Source organism: Chiloscyllium plagiosum, chromosome 25, assembly GCF_004010195.1.
Source record: "Chiloscyllium plagiosum isolate BGI_BamShark_2017 chromosome 25, ASM401019v2, whole genome shotgun sequence".
NCBI lineage: Eukaryota > Metazoa > Chordata > Chondrichthyes > Orectolobiformes > Hemiscylliidae > Chiloscyllium > Chiloscyllium plagiosum.
In genome coordinates, this window is record NC_057734.1 from 34,674,974 (window position 1) to 34,695,566 (window position 20,593).

At 38.9% G+C, this 20,593-nt stretch overlaps 1 protein-coding gene across 2 annotated transcripts in view; it reads right to left on the minus strand.

Annotated features, from left to right (window-relative positions):
* Positions 1-19,837, minus strand: part of LOC122562734 (mediator of RNA polymerase II transcription subunit 13-like) — a 236,468-nt gene extending 216,631 nt beyond the window's left edge. For both annotated transcript variants that reach the window (XM_043715858.1, XM_043715857.1), the window contains exons 1-2: positions 19,208-19,837; positions 17,689-17,926 (exon numbers count right to left, since the gene is read on the minus strand). In XM_043715858.1, coding sequence (XP_043571793.1) covers positions 17,689-17,926; positions 19,208-19,276 — 307 coding nt within the window. In that variant the 5' untranslated portion in view covers positions 19,277-19,837. The remainder of the gene's footprint in view (positions 1-17,688; positions 17,927-19,207) is intronic.
* Between the last annotated feature and the right edge of the window lie 756 nt (positions 19,838-20,593).

Sequence of the window (20,593 nt, forward strand, 5' to 3'; positions counted from 1 at the left end):
CTCCCCCAAGTCCCTCCTCCCTACCTTTTATCTTAGCCTGCTTGGCACACCCTCCTCATTCCTGAAGAAGGGCTTATGCCCGAAACGTCGATTCTCCTGTTCCTTTGATGCTGCCTGACCTGCTGAACTTTTCCAGCAACACATTTTTAAGCTCTGGTTCCTTTGATGCTGCCTGACCTGCTGAACTTTTCCAGCAACACATTTTTAAGCTCTGACCTCCAACATCTGCAGTCCTCACTTTCTCCTATATTGTACAAATTGTCAAACTCATTTTAGCAAACACAAGAAATGAGTATTAACTAAAGCATTAGATTTTAAAATTAAAACACAACTTGCTCTACTCTGTGTTAAAATTAAATAAAAATCACCCAGATACATATCAAAAACTATTTCGGGCAAGCTACTTTAAGTTTGGAAGACAATGCAAGATTATATTAACAGGCTGTGATTGAACAAGTAAATAATCAATGGGCTGTCTCTACTCAGCTAAAATTAACATAAGAATGTTATAGTTCTGAATTTGTCATTTTGTTCAAAAGTGGAGAGAGGTCACAACTCAAAAAGGTCGAGGGGTAGGGGAGTTGCCAGTCAGATCACTAGGAAGCAACATTAAAATAAAGATTATTTATTGTGAAATCTTCCACCAGGTACAACAATCAACATGCACGTGCAGGAACTCTGACATGACCAGTTGATGTCAGTGGCCCTGTCAGTGCATGTACCAATCAATGTGGCATCTAAACAAGGAGGTGAATCAAGCCTTCAACAGCAACAAAGGGAGCAGCAGGTGGGAATAGAAAGAACAGGCACAACAACAGCCCCAGCCGCAAAGCATAGGCTTCCAATTGGGCCACAGGTTGACTGGAAGGGGCCAGACAGATGGATGGGGCAAACACAGACCTCCTCCACAGACACCACTGGAAAGAGGAAGTTCTGCTTTGTCAATCTCATTTCCCACCTCTACCAACCTAGTCCAGTCATCTTCAACCTGGCGCACATCACTTCATACAACTAATATCGCAACACTCAGCAGGGTTAAAGGTCCAACATTAAAATGAACAACATTGAACAGGGTAACTTTAAATAAGGACTAACTATACACACAAATACTTGCTTTACTTTGATTCAAAGTAACAGTTTGTTTTCAATAGAAGCTCAATTTTAGTACAGAGTATTTTCTAATAGTTTCAGTAATCCTTATGATGTCAGCAAACTTCCTGAACCAAAACAAGCAACAAAAAAACATTAGTCAAGATCACAGGCTACTAAGTCAATTAAAATACAGCATAAAAACTGATCATAAAGTCATCACAAAGAGTCTCAGTCACAGCTCATTGATGTTGCCCAAATCAAGAGGCTGTGAGTTCAAACTCCACTCAAATCTTAAACACGTGCTCAAGGATTTTCCAATCAGGGTCAGAAACCCTACGTCGCATCCTGAGTAATTCTGCCTTCAAATTTTCTGAGCATCCTGTTACAGAACAATAGAGTCCAATTCAGTAATATTCAAAGCCAGAGAAAGAGAATCAGTGAGGAAGCTACTCTTTCTAACAGCATGCTGTAATGTGTTGCTTAATGTTCTGATAACTAAATACAAGCAAGCATGAAATGCATGCGTGGAGACAAGGTATCAGGTGGGCAAGTGTTCAGAAAAGGTTGAGGGGTCTAGAGGAGAATGCGTGTTCGGATCAACTGTGGTTAGGAGATTCTTACTGGTTCCATCTTTAAGCCTGTAACTTGAGTAACAAAAAGGTTAAGCAGTTCAGGGTCTTCCAAAATTTCCAACTTTGACAGGCTTTGTCAGAAGATTCCAAACATCAGATAATTGCTCCAAGGGAATTTCAATTTCCTAGGTAATTAGTGTCAACTGTGTCAGGATTTCTGCCGAGCCTCCATACACATCAATTTATCGTGCAGAAATTACTACCTGGCTATCAGAATTTGTGCACCATAATTTCAGCCAACATCCCACAGCAGCACTGATAGACTGGTGTCCAGTTGGAGGTGTTAAATAACAAGTGTTAGAACGGAAGCCCCAACTACTATCAATTTGATGTTATCAATTCTAACCTGCTATTCAAAGAATACTTTGGCCACCAGGACTGTGGCCAATGTTTAATTTTCAATCAACACCTAAGAAATAGATCATACAGTCATTTATTTCATTGATCTTTGTATGGTCTTGCATGCAGATCAATTGCCACTCTGCCAATGTTAAAGATTGCACTTAAGTAGTGGTTGGTTGTAAAGTGCTTTAGAACTTCATAAAATTCAGGAAGACCCTCAATAAAATAATGTCTTTCATCAGACAAGTGAACCACAAATATACCTTCATGAATTTTATAGGATTCTAATAAACCTAAACAAAGAATACAGGAACAGAAGAGCAATATTACAACCACAAGCACGTAAATAGACAGACATACACAGGTACGGATGTGCACACATTTGCCCTGGTCAATTAATTTTTAGTAAATCATATGAAGTAGATTATTACTGTTTCGTCTTGGTCATATATTTACCATCAGTTTGCTGTGGTAAACATTTATTGATCTCTGACATCTGAGAAGATGTTAAGTTGGCTGGAAAACCATACATTTACTGAGCTGTATTTTTTACAAATGCTGGGAGTCCATGGTAGAAAACAAACTCAAAAAAATCTACCTGCTTCAAGACATTTTTGTATATACAATTACCAAATTGTCTATAGCTCATTTTTCTTCCAAGTATTTAAAGTTTAGTCGTCATTATTTGGATCAAAATATTGACCAGAATATTTTTGTACTGCATGACATGACTAAAGTACAAGTGAAGGCTATTGTGATGTGAAAAAAATTAGATTAAAAAGGTAATTAATGAACAGAGAAAACAATTTTGCTCGTAACAGTTTATTTGCAACGCACTGTCTGACTTGGTCAAAATTTAAATGCGCAGAAATAGAGGTAAGATTTGCCTTGAGATCCTGAACTTTGGAATTTAAATCACTGTTTGCTTGTTTGTAAAAGACCAACAAAGCAACACAGCATTACTTTCAAATTTAAATTCACTGCTTACAATTATCTCGATATTAAAACAATGCCCACCAAAACTTAAATTGATACAAGCTTATACAAAATTAAAATGACTTCAGGTAAACAAAAACTTTTTCAAAAAGAATATCGATGCTGATGTTTAGTTACTTTTGTTACCATCATATGCAAGATGAAACAGAGCAAATTTCCCACTTGAAACATTAGATTGTTAAAAATTCACTTATGGGATGCGGGCATTCCAGGCTAGACCAGCATTTATTACCCATCCCTAGTTGCCCTTGAGGTGATGGTGGCTACCTGCCTTCCTGCTGCAGTACATTCAGTGCAGTACCAAAAAATCTGTTCAAGTCCCATCAACCCTGCCAGCACCAACATCTTCTGGTGCCCATCTCAAAGCAAAGTATTCACGGCTTCCCTTCACACTTTGTAATTTATCCTTCAGTTTGAAACTGGTCACTTGTCCACTCTCCAATCACTTGCAACTAATGACAAAGTCAGCTGAAGTGTGATGTTCAGTTTATTCCAAATTTTCTTCCTCCGTCATCAGTTTCACAGTATTTGCCTTGGTCTTCAAAATTTTCTGAACATTCTACCACATCTTTCGTAATTTCTCACTTTTCGTTACTACTGATGTTTTTCCTTTTATCCTCACCAGAATCAAATAGATTGGAAATGCAGTGCAACCGCGATTATGTGGCCAAGACGGACAGGGAGTATTTTGTTCAGATAACTGATTGTTTGGATAATTAGCTGATCGTAAACAAGCAGTAATTTATGAGTGCCAGTTATCTGACAATATATGCCATAATGCAGTTCAACTGATAACTGAATGCAGAGTTGTCTAATGTCGTTTCTACAGGAACTTCAGATCTCGTCCGAATAATCCAAAATTTGGATAAATTAAGGTTGCACTGCACCATGAAATACACTAAGTCACAGTCTTTATAGCTCAATATACTGTCAATCCAACATGTGCTAATGTAAGTACTTGCAAACTAACATAGCATCATGAAACTTACTAATAACAACAACCAATTTTAAACACAGCTTAAACACAAAATTAAGATCTTTATAAATGCCTCAAATGCTCAAACTATAATCACTAAGTTATTCACAATAAGAGAGTTTGGTTTTTGTCCCAGGTGAGTTAGATTAGAAGCTTTGGGTCAAGTTAAGTCAGAATCCTAGCTTCTAATCCAGATCAGACAAAAAGGTTCTAATATATTTTCCCAGCCAGACTAACAAAGGATGCATAACAACAGATATAGTCCAGCAAAACCACATGCAGTGCTGGAGTCAAATATGCACAAACCTTGCCCATCTGTCAACTCTTTCAGCACTAGCTACTGTATTCCAGCAACATCTGAAGCAGGCAGATTAAAAATATCCACATAAATCTGGAAGTAACTACAGTATCTAAATCTCTCACTATTTTGATTATTTTCCTCAGTATTTGAAAATCAGGATTTCAAACCCAAGATCAAGGTCATCATTTGCCAGGACAGCAATCCTTGGACTCCGAGTCTTGGGACAACAGTCAGCACAAAGCACTGAAATCACACCACCAGTAGTAAAGATGCTCCAAGCCAGAGGTAAGAAAGGCAAACTAACAGCACTATCCTCTCCCAGACCAACTGTCCTAAAAATGAGGTGCTAATCACTGAAAACCAACTTTGTTAGGTAGGATATTTGGCATCAGACGCAACTGCTCTACTTGGAATCACTGCAACCTAAGAATCTCAGGAGTACAGCAACAACTATGTAGGGATACACTCAAGTGGGGCGGGGGCAGGGGGGGGCGGGGGGGATGGAGGACCAAAACAACGTGAACAATACTACTGACTTGAGAATGCAAAATCAATTTTAAGTACTGGCTGGGTAGAACTAAAACTGCACCCAAGACCAAAAGGGCATTTTGAGTAAACATTAACCATCACACTTTTTCAAAACAATTCAGCTCAGGAAACAGAAATCTGATCACTTTTTAAAGTCCATTTCACATTTACCACATGTTATACTGAGGCAGTCCCCTACAATTGAGAATGACTTGCTTCCATTTCAGGTCAATTGGATCTATTGGCCATTTTGGAACCAATGCATGATGGTCAGACTTTATCACAAGTGGGCAGGAATTTGGGTAGATGTGTTCTTGGGTGGTTTGTCTGCACTCTTCAAAACATCTGATGTGTCTGTGTTCTCAAAGTTGCTCAATATATTTAGTGCCTTTCCAAATTTATCTTCTCTATTTTAGTCAGGAGCTTTGGGCACCAACGAATCAGCCGGGAAGGTTGACCTCTACAGATGGTTAAGGAAATCCTAGCCGAACGTTTCCACTCTCCCTAGGAGTTTCCTACCACAACTGAGTTCCAAGTGAAGCTTCAACGCACTGAATGTAACAGCAAACACAAGGAGTATATGATGTTGCCCTCAAGTACTTGTCACAGACATACAACTTGAAAGTTAGGCAGATACTTTGCACGAGCACGAACCTAATTAATCATACTTGAAAATAGAACGATGTACTGGACTAGAGAGTTCATTGCTATGTGCCTCTTTCAAAAATCAGCAATCTCAGCACTGCAAGGGACTCTTCAGCAACCATGTCTGCACAAGCCAACAAAGAGCCATCCATCTTGATCCCACTTTCCCACTCCTAGCTTGCAGCCTTGTAGATTATGGCATTCAAGTATACATCCTCATACTTTGAAAATGTTACGTTTACCAGTCTTTTTTGCCAGTTCCTAACCCCAACTAAACAGTCTGGTTGACATCATTTCCCCTAGAATCCCCTGAAATCAATGCTCATTACTGCTGCAACCATACCTATCTGGAATAAGATTTAGTTTTAAAAAACCCAAATTACATTTAAATTGTGCCAACATTTCCTCTGGTGATCTTTATTAATAAAAATTAATCTTGCCATCACAATTATTTCACCTCATGTCCCAAAGCACAAAATTGAGTCTTTAAGTGCTCAAAGGACACATCTATAATTATGAACGCAGAATACAATAAATAGAAGCCAAAATAAGCTTTACTGGCTCTTGAGCCTGTTCCACTAATAATATCATTGTTGCTCTAATCATGACCTTAACATTTTTTCTCAACTCTCCTCCTCCCACCACCTCTGCAGACCAAGAATCTAATTCAGCCTTGAATATTTTTGATGAGACAGCCCCGCTCTATGGAGTACAGGACTCCAAAGACTGACAATCCTCAAATAAAAAGTGCATTAAATTACGTTTTCATTTGTTTGTTAGTCTGCTAGGAAATCCTCCCTCTCAAAACCTAATGGACTGATTTCAATGAATGTCGTATACAGATATGACATGAACCAAGGAAGAACAGATTAGATTTTGGTGAAGATACAAATTTAGACCCTAGTGTTTTTTTTGTATATAAAGGATCCATTAACATTTGGAAATAGGACAAAGCAATTTGACTGTTTTAACGCATTGTGGATTGCTTATAATTGTTGTGATGTAATTTGCACCCATCAAAACCTGCCCAGAACTTTCAGAACAGATTGCTTGAAGATGACACTTCAGGCCAAACCAGAGTAAGATGGAAAAAGCCCTGAAAGTTTTTCCAGATTTGTAGTTGAAACTAGCAGGAAAAATCCTCAAGGAACAGTTACATAAATTACAATAATGTGATAACACGAAGTGGTGAAGCTTTGTAGTGTACTAATTGATCTATTTTTTAAGTGTATAGGAGATCATGAGGACTGGAGATGCTGGAGAGTCAGAGTCAATAAAGTGCGGCACTGGGAAAAGCACAGCAGGTCAGGCAGCATCCGAGCAGCAAGATGGCGATGCCCAAAAAGACTCTCCTGACCCTCTGATGCAGCCTGACCTGCTGTGCTTTTTCCAGTGCCACACTTGAACGACTATTTTTGAGTGCCCAAGTTCCAGCATTCCCATCAAGCCAAAATATTGTCTCAGCTTTTACACATGAAATTCCATTCAGAATTTTACATGTTTAGATGGTCATCATTCATTTCCTAAATTCTAATGAGCATAAACTCAATTATTCCTCATAAAATAGCCCCTTCATCCCAGGAATTAGCCTATGAACGTTCTCGGAACTGCTTTCAATGCCAAGTGCATCTATTGCCAAATATAGGTACCAAAACTGTATAGATTATTCCTGGTGTGGCCTCACCAATGGCTACACACAGTTGTCATAAACATTCCTTACTTTCATAATCCATTTCCCTTGCAATTAAGACCAACTTTGCCTTTTAAATTATTTGCTGTACCTCTATACAAACCTTTGTGAATTATGTACAAGGTAGCCCAGTACCCTCTCCACGATATATTGCAATTTGATAAGTAACATTTGCTTTTCAATTCTTTCTGTCAAAAGTGAACAATTTCACATTTTCTCACAGTATACTCGCCAAACCTATCCACATCCTTCTGCAAACTGTTTCCTCCTTACAATTTGCTTTATTACCTTTAATTCATCAGCAAATGTGGCACATATTACACTCCAGATAACTAGTTGTAAAGTAAGAAAATCAAAGCCAGCCTTTATCTTGAATAAATCTATTTCAAGTAAAACACCTATCTCCCAACTCCAGTCAACTCATATCAGTAACTGTCCCTTTATATTTGCTCACAAAACCCTCCAAGCAATACCCTTCACCCCCTATGCACTTAGTCCAAATGATACAATTAAATATTTTACTCAACCCCTTCATCCAAGTCATTAATATAATCTATAAATAATTGACGCACCAGCACTGATTACTGTGACATTTCACTTAAGTTTGCCAACACAGGCATTTATCCTGTTTCTTGCTGGTTAACAGAGCGAAGTCAATATTACCCAAACATTGCATGTTCTTAGATAGCAACCTTTAATGCTGCACTTTATCAAATGTCTGTTGAAAACCCAAATATGCTGCACCCACTTGTTTACCCTTAATTGACTCTGCTTGTTACATACTCAAAGCACTCTAATAAACTTGCTAAAAGCCATTTTCCCACACAAACTATGATTGGGAAAATCATAATGCAATCAATGTCCTGCTGCTATTTCTTTAATAACGGATTCTAACATTCTCCTCAACGACAGACGTCAGACTAAGTGCCATATCTTTCCAATGTGGTATCCAGCCTTTCTTGGATCAACTTGCTTTATCTGTGGTTTAGCAATCTGCTGGAAAATTCCAAAATCCAGGGAAATGTGGATGATTACAACCAATATATGCATTATCTCCGCAGTCACTTCCTTGAAAACTCTAGGATGCAGGCCATAGGTAAAGTGGACTTGACAGTTTTCAGTCTAATGTCTTCATAGTGCTTTTCATCTCAGTTTTTTTTCCCCTGAAGTTTGTTCCTCTCTTTTGCTATTATGCCCTTCAAATGAAATTAACACAAACGCTCTATCTACAATTCTATCATATTGAAATTCTAGTGATGTATTGCTTCCTTCTCTCCAATAACTTCAAAGCTTCAATGACTAGACATTTATGCATTTGAACCTTTGCAAATTTGTAAGATTGCTGCCCAAAAATACATTTATCTTTCTTCAAATAAGTTTATAAACTAACTAAAAACACAAATTTAATGAAATAACTGTAAACAACAGTATTAACAATGATTTAATCAACATTCAAAATTAAATTATTTCAAGACAGGTAGTTCTGCTATTACTTGGTAGTTGCATTCCTGTGCAAACCTGCGCTGCACAAAAATCTCACTATTCAAATCATTTTGAAGTGTAGGCGATGCAATCATGCTTTAGCCAACAAACTTTAAAAGTCTGTGCTTTAGAAACAACGTGCCTTATTCGTCAATTGCATTACAACAAATTCATGTTGACGAAACATGCATTATAGCAGGACGACCTATACTTTCAAAACAACATCCAACATTCATTTTCCATTTGAGTTAGCCGCCCATGATACTGCAAAACAGTTCTGTTCTATGCTGCAAGGCCCCATCTTCATGACAGCGCATGTTGTTGGGACAGGAATGAAAACCCTCTAATTCACCTAACATTTCACATGCACACTGTATTCCATTGGTAGCAATTCTATTCTATCATCCAACTTTTCTCCAACAAGTGTACATTATCTAGACAGTAGACCAGTTGCAACATCAAAAAGCACAAGTTTCTGACATGTGCAGCTGCTACAAAATTACAGGCATAACCAAGAGACACAGAGCCAAAATTCAGAAAGTTAAGAGCAAGAAGACAAGACGTACAGGTAGCAAGTGAGACAGAATTACAGTTATACAGAGAAAGATGCAAACAGTATGAAAAAAACAGTAATATACTCAAACAGGCAGACAGACTGAAAGGAGTACAAACAGACAGCAAAAAAGGCAACCATGTACTGTCAGAATGTGTTACTTCACACAATACTCACCAAGCTGTGGGCATCTGTAGGCTAATACTCAAATAAAATTCAACTTAGTTAAGCACATCAGCCACGTGTTGCTGATTTGGGAAGATTCAGGGATCTAAGCTTTCACAAGTTCCGATTTGACTCATCGGTTCTTGCTAAGTGTAAAATCTGCTATGAACCAGTATCAAAGTATAAAAGTCCATAATAAAAAAAATTCCCTGAAATATTTAGTGAAGAAAATCTAGTACAACATTATTAATACAGCTGAAATGGGCTAATTATAAATAAGCAATCTTAATCCACGTTCAATCCACCTGCTGTAAGTAAATTTTAAATAACTGAAATGTCCTTAAACCAGTACAAAATCACTCACCAAGTACAGTGCTGTAAATGTTTCAATAAATTAGAACAAAGTTTTTTTTTTAAAAAAGCATCTGTTGTCTGTGCCAGAAAGGCTCAATTTTAAAAGTCTTCGAAATGCCAGCAAACAGATGCTATTAGCGGAAACTTCTTATGGTAATTAACTTAATCCGAGGGCATGGCCAATTTTGTAGGCAAGGTTAACTTTCAACACAATGTCTGCAAAGAAAACAAACTCAATTTGTGGCTGAAATTCAATCTTTTGAGCTGGTTTGACCAATTTTTGTCGAATTATATTGGAACCAATATTGTAATCTAGTTAAGACTTCACACCATCAGCTCTGACATATGGACTTTATTCACTGGAATCAGAAATTAGTAAACAACTATTGTAGCTAATATGTAGGCAGGAACATGTGAACAACTGAGAAATGATATTTCCTTTTCATCAAATTTATACAGAACGTAAGCAAAAAACTAAGATCCCTCAAGACTTTGTAAATCTTGTAAGTTTACATAATCTGTTTAAAGTGCACTCCAAGAAAACTATACATTGTAAATGAAATGGAGCATTATCTGACAATACAAAATATTTGAAAATAACCTTTACAGAAAACTCAAAGCATTTTCATCAAAGCAAATATAAATAATATTTTGAAGTAAATAAAGAAATCTGGGAGACAGCTTCAAGTAATCACTGAAGACACACAGAAGGGGTTTGTATGTACTGATCAACTGAACTTGGGAAATAGATTACAAACACAACCAGCATTTTCTCAAGCGACAGGGTTTAGAGGGATTATGGGCTATGTGCTGGCAAATGGGACTAGACTAATTTAGGATATCTGGTTGGCATGGACAAGGTGGATCAAAGTCTCTGTTTCTGTGCTAAACATTTCTATGACTCTATGACAGCTGACAGTACAAGTCCTTGATGCATAAGACGATGCAAAATGGTGCGTCACACAATGCTAACAAAAAAACAGCAGAGTTTACCTGCCAACATTTCAGTATTTGTACATTGTGTCCAGATTTCATTGGCTTTCCATTTTTGAAAAACTGATTAAGGCTGAAAATGCATCAAGTTACCGTCATAAACCAACACTTTCATATTATGCCACATTCACATCAAGTTCACACCTTGCAACATTTTTGCTTAACAAAATTCTCAAGTGCTACTTTCATTCTCAATGCCCTGGGCAGCATTCCTCTATCAACCGTAAATTTATTAAGACTTAATTACAAATGAATTACTTCACTAAACTACTTTTCTCAAAACATTTCTACAAACAAAACCAAAGCAAAAGGTCAGTGAGTTAATACAATAATATTATACGAAACCGGAATCTGGTATTAACAACGCAAATGTAAAGAATTAAATTTTCTTCAACGTTAAAAACATTTCAGAAATCCTTTGCAAATAATGTCTACAAGTTTGGGAACTTTCAAGGTTAACCAAGAGTGAGAAATAAACATTTTGCTTATGCAAACAATTAAAATTGTGGTGTGTAACACCAACATAACTGCAGTTTACAGTGTACCAAGATACTTGTTAAAACCAAGTTCAATAAACTCATTAACTAGCTACAAACTATTGTTTTTTTTTGTTTGGAAAGTCAAGTGAAACTCTTCTAAAACCAGCATGTTTTAAGGATGCAGTCAAGTACCTGCATACAAAATCAGCAGAATTTAAGATATTAATGATGCTCTTCACAAAAATGATTAGATTACCTACATGAGATTATTTCTGCATTCAAGACAAATTTTATAAATAGTCCAGCTAAGATGAGGGAAAACTGCCTTGACAGTTGAGTAAAAGTGCCAATTGAAAGCTAAGACTTTAGAACAGTGTGTTAAGAAAGCACTTGTCCAGTCTAAATGCTGCATTACTGAATTTTGAATTGTATATCACGGATTAAAATTAGAGGAATCAAAAAAAAAGGAAAAAATAGGACAAGGTACTAAATAAGACTTTGTGCTAATGATCTGCTACAACACTACAAAACCATTTTTTGAAATTAAGAAACATTATTACCGAAGCTATGCATTCAATCTTTGTCATTTAGGAGAAAAATCAGAGTCCCTTTCAGCTGCAGAATGAAGCATCTAAATCTCTCAAACCACAATAGATAAAAGTAGATACAAAAAGTGTGCTGTCAAAACACTTGCTTAGATCTGAAATAAATGCCAAGGTCAACCACTTTTACAACAAATGAAAATGTGTGTTTCTTTCTTTATATACAAGAACACAACACCTTCACCAAGAAAGAGATACAAGAATTGCTTATTTTTTAAACTCTACGACGTTACAGATTGAGACGGAGCCAAATAATCACAATATTTGCTGAACTTTGGAGAGGAAAAAAAAAACATTGATACTCATTGATATGGGCTATGTATTTTTTTGGTAGCTGGTGGCAAGAAAATCTCTCCCAATAATTGGACTATAATATTACAACATCGCTGCAATTCATGACATTCCCTCTTGAAATGGATTCAACATACATTTTAACCAACAGAGAACTGACAGCTCTGCAGAGTGTTCTGGAAATAAGCAATAATCATGTGTTCCATGACAGAAATTGCCCTTCCCACAGAATATTTCTGATGGCACCAAAGCTATCTTTGTCATCAGTAGCTCGAGTGAAACTCAAGAGCAGAAATGGATACAGGTTTTAGTCTGTGCAGTTTAGTTCAATTTTACAGCTTGTTACACCCACCTATGAAGACAGCAAGTGGAAGATAGCATTTGGAGTGTTAAAATGGGGGTCAGTGAAAGTGCAGCACTGAGAAAAAACATAGGGTGGGTGGCTCAAAGTGGAAGTGGCTAACAGTAAACAAGGAATAAAGAAAATGATAGAAGATGAAAGGGATTGAATGGGGAACGAGAGTGCAAGCATGTAACAGCAAAATAAGTCAGAAAGTGAGAATATGTTGACTTGGTGCATGCAATATTATTGCAGATGATTTACTACCTAAATTCAAACGATATACAAAATGGATTTTGCTTTCAATACAAGAGGGTAATTAAGTCCCCTGAAGCTAATGTCAATATATACAATTATCCTCAATATCAAGATTCATATAAATTCATTAAGTTGTTGACTGACTTTTGATAAAATGAAAAAGCAAAAAAGCTTCACAAACTAAATTAATCTTGAAATTAAAAGATTCATTACTGCATTTCTCAGGTTTACTTTACAAGCTCACAAAAAAAAAAATTACTGCTATCTCCAATTGTTCTAAGTAACCCTGAAGTGGCTTTTGGAACAAATGGCAATAAAATAATAAGAATTCACAGACATACAACACACATACAGTTCTGCATGCTTAAAGCTCCACCAACAGTACAAACAGCTATTATAACAGGGACAAAGTGAGGACTGCAGATGCTGGAAATTAGAGTCGAGAGTATAGTGCTGGAAAAGCACAGCAGGTCAGGCAGCATCTGAAGAACAGGAGAACTGATGTTTCAGGCATAAGCCCTTCATCAGGAATGAGGCATGTGGGTCGAGGCTGAGAGATAAATGGGAGGGAGTGGGGTTTGGGGAAGGTTGCTGAGAAAGTGATAGGTGAATGAAGGTGTGGGAGAAGATGATAGGTCAGAGGGGGCAGTGATGGACAGTTCCAGAGTTGGTGCTGAATTGGAGGCTTGGCACTGGGATAATGTGGGGAAGGGGAAATGAGGAAGCTGTTGAAATCCACATTTATCCCATGTGGTTGCAGGGTCCCAAGGCGGAATATGAGGCATTCCTCCTCCAGGCGTTGGGTGGTAACATTTTGGCAGTGGACACACCTGCATGCCCAAGTGGGAGGGGAAGTTGAAGTGTTCAGCCTGGGGCAGTGGAGTCGGTGGTGGCCCAAAGATGTTCTGAAAACAATCCGCAAGAAGGCATCCTGTCTCCCCAATGTAGAGGAGACCACATCGGGTGCAACAGATACAGTAAATAACATTGGTAGAGGTACAGGTAAGTTTCTGATGGATGTGGAAGAATCCCTTGGGGCCTTGGACAGAAGTGAGGAGAGTGGTGTGGGCACAGGTTTTGCACTTTCAGCAGTGGCAGGGAAAGGTGCCAGGATTGGGGTGTGGACCTGACGAGCGAGTTGCAGAGAGAATGGTCTTTTCGGAATACTGATAGGGGTGGGGAGGGACATATATCTCTGGTGGTGGGGTCTGTTTGGAAGCAGTGGAGGATGATGCATTGTATGCGGAGGTTGGTGTGGTGCAATGTGAGGACCAGAGGGGTTCTGTCCTTGTTGCATTGGGAGGGGTGGGGTTCAAGGGCGGTGGTGCGTAAAGTGGAGGAGATGCACTGGAGGGCATTATCAACGACGTGGAAAGGGAAGTTGCAATCATGAAAGGAGGAGCCCACCTGGGACTTTGAGGTGGAACTGGTCATCCTGGGAACAGATGTAGTGAAGGCAGAGGAACTGGGAATAAGAAATGATGTTTTTACAGGAGGTAGGGTGGGAGAAGGTGTAGTCTAGGTAGCTATGGGAGTCGGTGGGCTTGTAGTATGTGTCTGTGGATGGTCGGTCGCCAGAGACTGCGATGGAGAGGTCAAGGAAGGAGAGAGAGGTTTCCGAGATGGTCCAGGCAAATGTGAGGTCGGGGTGGAAGGTATTGGTAAAGTTGTTGAACTGTTCAACCTCCTCGGGGAAGCACAAGGCAGCGCCGATACAATCATCGATGTAGCGGAGGATCAAGTGGGGGGTGGTGCTGGTGTAACTGCAGGAGATGGACTGTTATCCGACAAACAGGCAGGCAAAGCTGGGTCCCATGCGGGTGCCCATGACTACCCCTTTGGTTTGTAGGAAATGGGAGGATTGGAAGGAGAAGTTGTTGAGGGTAAGGATCAGTTCAGCCAGGCGGATTAGGGTGGAAGGGTACTGTTTGGGACGGCATGAGAGGAAGAAACGGAGGGCTTGGAGACCTTCGTCGTAGTAGACGGATGCGCACAGGGACTGGATGTCCATGGAAGACGAGGCTCTGGGGGCTGGGAAAACAAAAATCTTGGAGGAGGTGAAGGGCATGGGTGATGTCACAAACATAGGTGGGGAGTTCCTGGTCTAAGAGGGACAGGATGGTGTCCAGGTTGGAAGAGATGAGTTCGGTGGGACAGGCACAGGCTAAGACAATAAGTTGACCAGGGCAGTAAGGTTTGTGAATCTTAGAAATAAGGTATAATCGGGCAGTGCGGGGTTCATGGATAATGAAGTTGGAGGCTGTGGATGGGAGATCCCCAGAGGTGATGAGGTTGTGGATGGTCTGGGAGATGATGGTTTGTTATAACATTATAGCTATCATAACATCTCACTATGGCTGCGCATTTAAGTTCAGCTCCTTCAAGCAACCCCTTCAAGATTCGAGGTTTGAGCTTATAAGCTCTTACATAATATTTCATTGCAGCAAACCATGTTCCCATAATTGCAATTTTATTGTGCAAATCTTAACGAGACCAAAAATCTGATAAGTATTACAGGGTAGAGTTGATGGCTTGTTTCTAATTAACATTCAGGAAATATTAAACGTATTTTCACTGCTGTTGGAAAGTAATAAATGAGGAGAAGAAGAAATTCTGCAAAGGGTTCCCACACATTACTTTTTCAAAAAAAATATTCAAACCATAAACAACTAAAGAGCTTCTCAAAAATATTCACTCCAACATCTTTAAGCAAACAACAATCTATACAACCAGATTTCAATAGTTAACCCAATTTATCAAGTCGCACAATTTGTTTAATTGAAATACATTACAATGCTGTGCATTCATTTGCAACTCATAACATTCCATTAAATAGTTAAGTCAGACTGAGTTATATAATATATATCACACACACTACATCAATAAAAACACTACAGGGCTGAAGATAGTGGAATATATATATATAAAATGCAACTATAATACAAATTTTAATACCTCAAACTAAATTGCAGTTACTTCCAATACTTTAATTATCACTTTTTTAAAAAAAGAATTTAATTTGAAGCCTTGTAAAAGTCTTTTCTCTTCACTCTGTAATCAGTATAAATATCAAATAACCGTGCATAGTATGGAGCAAGTAAAGAAATGACACATGATAGAGTTTAAAAAGCAGACCCTTAATATTTTTTAAATATGCAGACCAAGCCAAACTAGTTTACAGTAGGAAAAGAACAAAGACATATTTCTTCAACCACAAAATGCTTACGTCAGTGTCACTCTAATGACAAAGATGGTATTTACCAGAACAGTTTTAATTGTGGTTTTACTATTTATGCTTAAATCCTATTATAAATTTCTACAACTGTTATCATTCATGAGAGCATGATCTTTATTTCTCAGATGTTTTCATACTTCCATTGGGGTTTTATGGCAGTAATTTTAAAACTGATACCAAGTTGCTAAAAATCATAACAAATAAAAGCCAACGTATCAATTTTCAGATTTTTTTTCAGAAATTCCTTCACAACTCAGCAGACATATAAACTAGTTTACCTCTAATAGATTTTTGTATGGATATGAAAACAAAACTAACTGTAGATGATGCTACAAGCGGAAACTACACAATATTCAAAAAAGGATATAATGCAATCATTTTTATTTTGTAAACATTCAATCTTAACTCCAATATAGAGAAAAAAGTACCAAGTCCACAAAGATTCAAGACAAAACTCAAAGGTCAAAATGAAACTAAAAATAGCCACCCGAGCCATTTCCAACCAGATTACATAGATAACGTGTGAAGTCTTAATTCACAACAAGTACTTAAGTGTTGACAAAGAACTAAGTATTTTATAACACAGTTCCCGTGATAGAATAGTTTTACTGACTAATTATATAGTACTCAAGGATATTCAACTAGATTACATTGTTACTTCTAATATTGTTCACCGCAGTGTACAACAAATTTAAGTACACACAGCTATGAGATGCCACTGCACAACAAAAATTCACAGCTGCTGTCTACCGCATCATCTTGGCAGGTTTTGTGTTTGATCTCTGGGTAAGGGGGCTCCCCAAGAGCTAAAATGTGTTTTCAGGTTGCAAAATTCACTATCCAAAAAATCTTCACAAAAGCAGACCATATTCATATTTTGCTTGCTACTTGTTTAAATATGCAAATAAGCATATTCACCCTTTCACAGAAATTAAGCAAAGCATTAGCTATTTCTGGCTTGCAAACATAATTTCCTATAGCAACAGCAAATTATGTAAGCGAAACAAGTAAACTGTAACATTTTAAAACAAAAGGAGAATGTGAACTAATAGTTAAGAATCCTAAGAATTTTCTTAGTAAATAGTATACAAGTATCCTGCTGACAGAGTCAAATTACCATGCAGTTGGCCTCTCTGGATCTTTCCAGAGACTAAAAAGCTGTAAACGACCAGTCACTGACACTGCTGAATCAATGCATCCTTTCCTGAACTGCAAGTACCCAAAATATTCCAAACACTGGATGTCAACACGCATTTATTCAAGTGCTCAATGTTTCTGCAATTTTTAACAAATAATACAAAATATTTTCATGAGACATGTGTATATTATAATATATTCCTTCACAAGATCTGTCAAAACACAACCAAAGTCAATTTTGGATTTCATAGTGACCAGAGGAGGTATATCATTCAAAGTCCTTACTAGTTCTAGTTCAGATAAATTATGGTGAAAATCCTAGTAGGAATTTTTCATTTACATTAATAAAAACATTTCATACATTTGCAAAGAAACCTATCAGGAATTAACAGTGATGAAAGCCTTTTTAAAAAAGCCTGGAAATTATAACTAAAGTATTTAAGATGGCTTTGCAAGGAGGTAAAAATTCTCTTAAAGATTTGATCCACTGCACATCCCTCTTCAATTGTTTAGACCATGTACGCCAAAGCAACAGTAATCAATCTTGGAAACTCCAGGAGTATTGCCATTTTATAGGATAAGATAGATGGAACTCACCTCGTAATTCATGATGAATTATATCAACTAAATTCGGTTCCTCTCCCCACCAGTAAATCCACAACTCCTTGGCTTCGGGCCTCACATCTCGTCTCCATACACATAGCAGATTGGCTTGTAGACATCGAATAAAAGTCTGCAGAATAGGATCATCCTGAGCTGGTGCTGAGATGATGGGACCACAGCCCCCTAGACCCTGGAAACTGTACCTACGCCATTTGATGCCAGTTAGTTCAGCCTGTTGGTTGAGAAATATATCAAAAACAGTCCGAAAGAAAAATTTTAGAAGGACCACCAATTAAATCTAAATCTATTAATTGTGTTGAGAATGATGTTTTGAACTTAGATATAAACCATCACATCAATTGCAAAACATGACTACAAAAACAGAACTTGTTGGAAAATCTCAGCAGGTTTGGTAGCATCTGTGAACAGAAATCAGTGTTAACATTTCAGAACCCAAAACATTAGCTCAGATTTCTCTTTGAGATGTTACCAGACCTGCTGAATTTTTCCAGCAATTTCTGTTTTTGTTTTCCAGTCTCTGAAGTTTTTTGTAAACTTCAGTTACAATTGTAAACAATTACGACATATAAATTAAGGGAAACTGATTATCAATTTTTGACTGATCAAAATGTATTATTTAAACAGTATAGCAATACTTCCACTGGAAAAATGTAAAATACTTTCACATTGCCAAATCAATTTTAAAGGGCTTCTACTGAGTACTTTTATATGAATGAAACAAACTATTTTTAAAATATGTAATTCACAAAATATAAACAAACGAGAACACAATGCCTTTCTACAAAATTTACATTTCCTTATTGCATGTTGTATGCAATGCATAATGAACATTTAAATATTTTGATTATGAGGACAAGCTCAAAATAAACTGTGAATTAAAAGATGCAATCAAAAGAGATTCGCGTAGAGAAAATTTCAACTACGATGTAATTGCAGAAAAAGTACATAACATTCAAACTTCAGACAAGGGGCATGATTTATTACTACACATGGGAGCATTAAAAAGACGGGCACCGGAAAATCTGATGGTAGTGGTGGTAGTAAGACAAAATGCCAAATAAATGCCCTGTAAACGGCAAACAGTATCAGATGTGAGGTAGAGATTACGTTGAACTCCACCTCGCCGCCACCACCAAACCTCCCACCGCCCCCCCCCCGCCATACACACCCCGAGAGAAAAAAAGACACGCTTTAATTCGGATTGCAATATGCAGACATTTTTCCAGTTCAAGATGGTGGATTAAAAGCTTCCAGCTCTGTTAAGAGACAATAACAATATGCAATACGTAGTGTCGGCTTTTGGGAGGGGGTGGGGGAAGAAGAGGAGGGGCATAATCAAAAATAGTTTGGGGGGGGGGGCGTTAGGGAATAAACTCCAGACAGGAAAATAAGGCCATGTAAACGGTTATGCTAAACCATTAGCAGAAAATGGCTGCTCCCACACAGCCTAAGGCCCCTCTCTCTTTCTCCCCAGTCTCTCTCTCTCACTCACCAGAGAGAATAAATTCGAATGGCAGTCCTCCAAGCTAGCACCGTTGGCCACCCAGTTTGCTGCAGTCATGCTCCGTGCATGACTTTCTCTCCGGAGGTCGAATTAAAGATTCCGTCTTGCTTTTCCCTTGCAAAGAAAAATAATATCTCGATGGAACCGGGAGGGATGAAACAATCACCTCCCCTCACCAAAAAAAATACCCTCCTCTCCGCCCACAGGAGGTGGAGGGGTGGGGGGGGAGATGTGGGAAAAATAACGAATAAATATGTTTTAAAAATGATAACTAAAAATCTCTCCAGAGCGATGGAAGGAGTGACGTCCGCCGCTTTATTTCAGGAGGCTCCCCCAAGCTTTTGATGATGATGACTTAGAGATAGATAATTTCGGCGTGTGTTGTTGTCCTTCCCCGTCGTCGTCGTCCGCCTCCCAAGTTAGAAGAGGAGAAAAAAAATCACTCGCTGCTACTGCTGTTGCCGCCGCCAGTGATCCGCTGAAGGCTGCTGCTGCTGCTCCTCTCTCTCTCTCTCTCTCCCACTCACTCACTCACACATACATACATACATAACACACACACACGGAGAGAGACAGAGACAGGCAATCAGCGTAATGGCGACAGCGCTGAGGCGGGCGCCTTTCCCCCGCCAAGGATTGGCTGCGCCCGCGTCACATGGGCGACGCGCTTTCACTCCTCCCCCCTCCCCAAACACACACGCACACAGACCGCTAGGCCCCTCCCCCGTCCTCGCTCACCGCTCGCTCCTCCCCCCGGCGAGGGCAGAGGGGGCGTGGCCTCGCGTCGGGCACGAGCTGCCGGACACGAGTCTCGTTCCCCCGCCACCACCCGCACTTCTCACGCACATACACACACACAAACTCCTTCGCCTCGCTTTCCGCGCCTGCGCAAGGGATGTTGGTGTGGGGATCGGAGGGTGTCCTGGCTTGGTGGGGGCGGGGAGTGAGATGCGATGGTGTGCATGGTGACAGGGAGGAAGAGAGGGGGTGAGCTTGTTGCAATGTTGTTGCCAACCCACTGGTGGCGCCCGTGAGCGCCTTTGCCAACTGGAGAGTTGGCCGGGCCTGTGTTCGCTGATGGTAGCTGTGCACTGGCTCCAACTGTGTCAGCAGGTGAACACCCAGCACCTAGCCCCTTACTTGTACGTCAAATAAGTAACAACATTGAATCTATGCACAGCATAATAAAATAAATTCTCTTTGAAAACGGTGCCTCTGTGCAACCTCCTTCACTGTTTCATCAAAGCCCAAAATAATGTTGTTACTTTGTTTACATTGTCACAGTTCTCATGGATCGTTTAGAAGTCCCTCATGGGAGTCAATCCTTTTAACCTAATACTTAGTCTTTTCTTATTCATTCATGGAGTGAGGGCA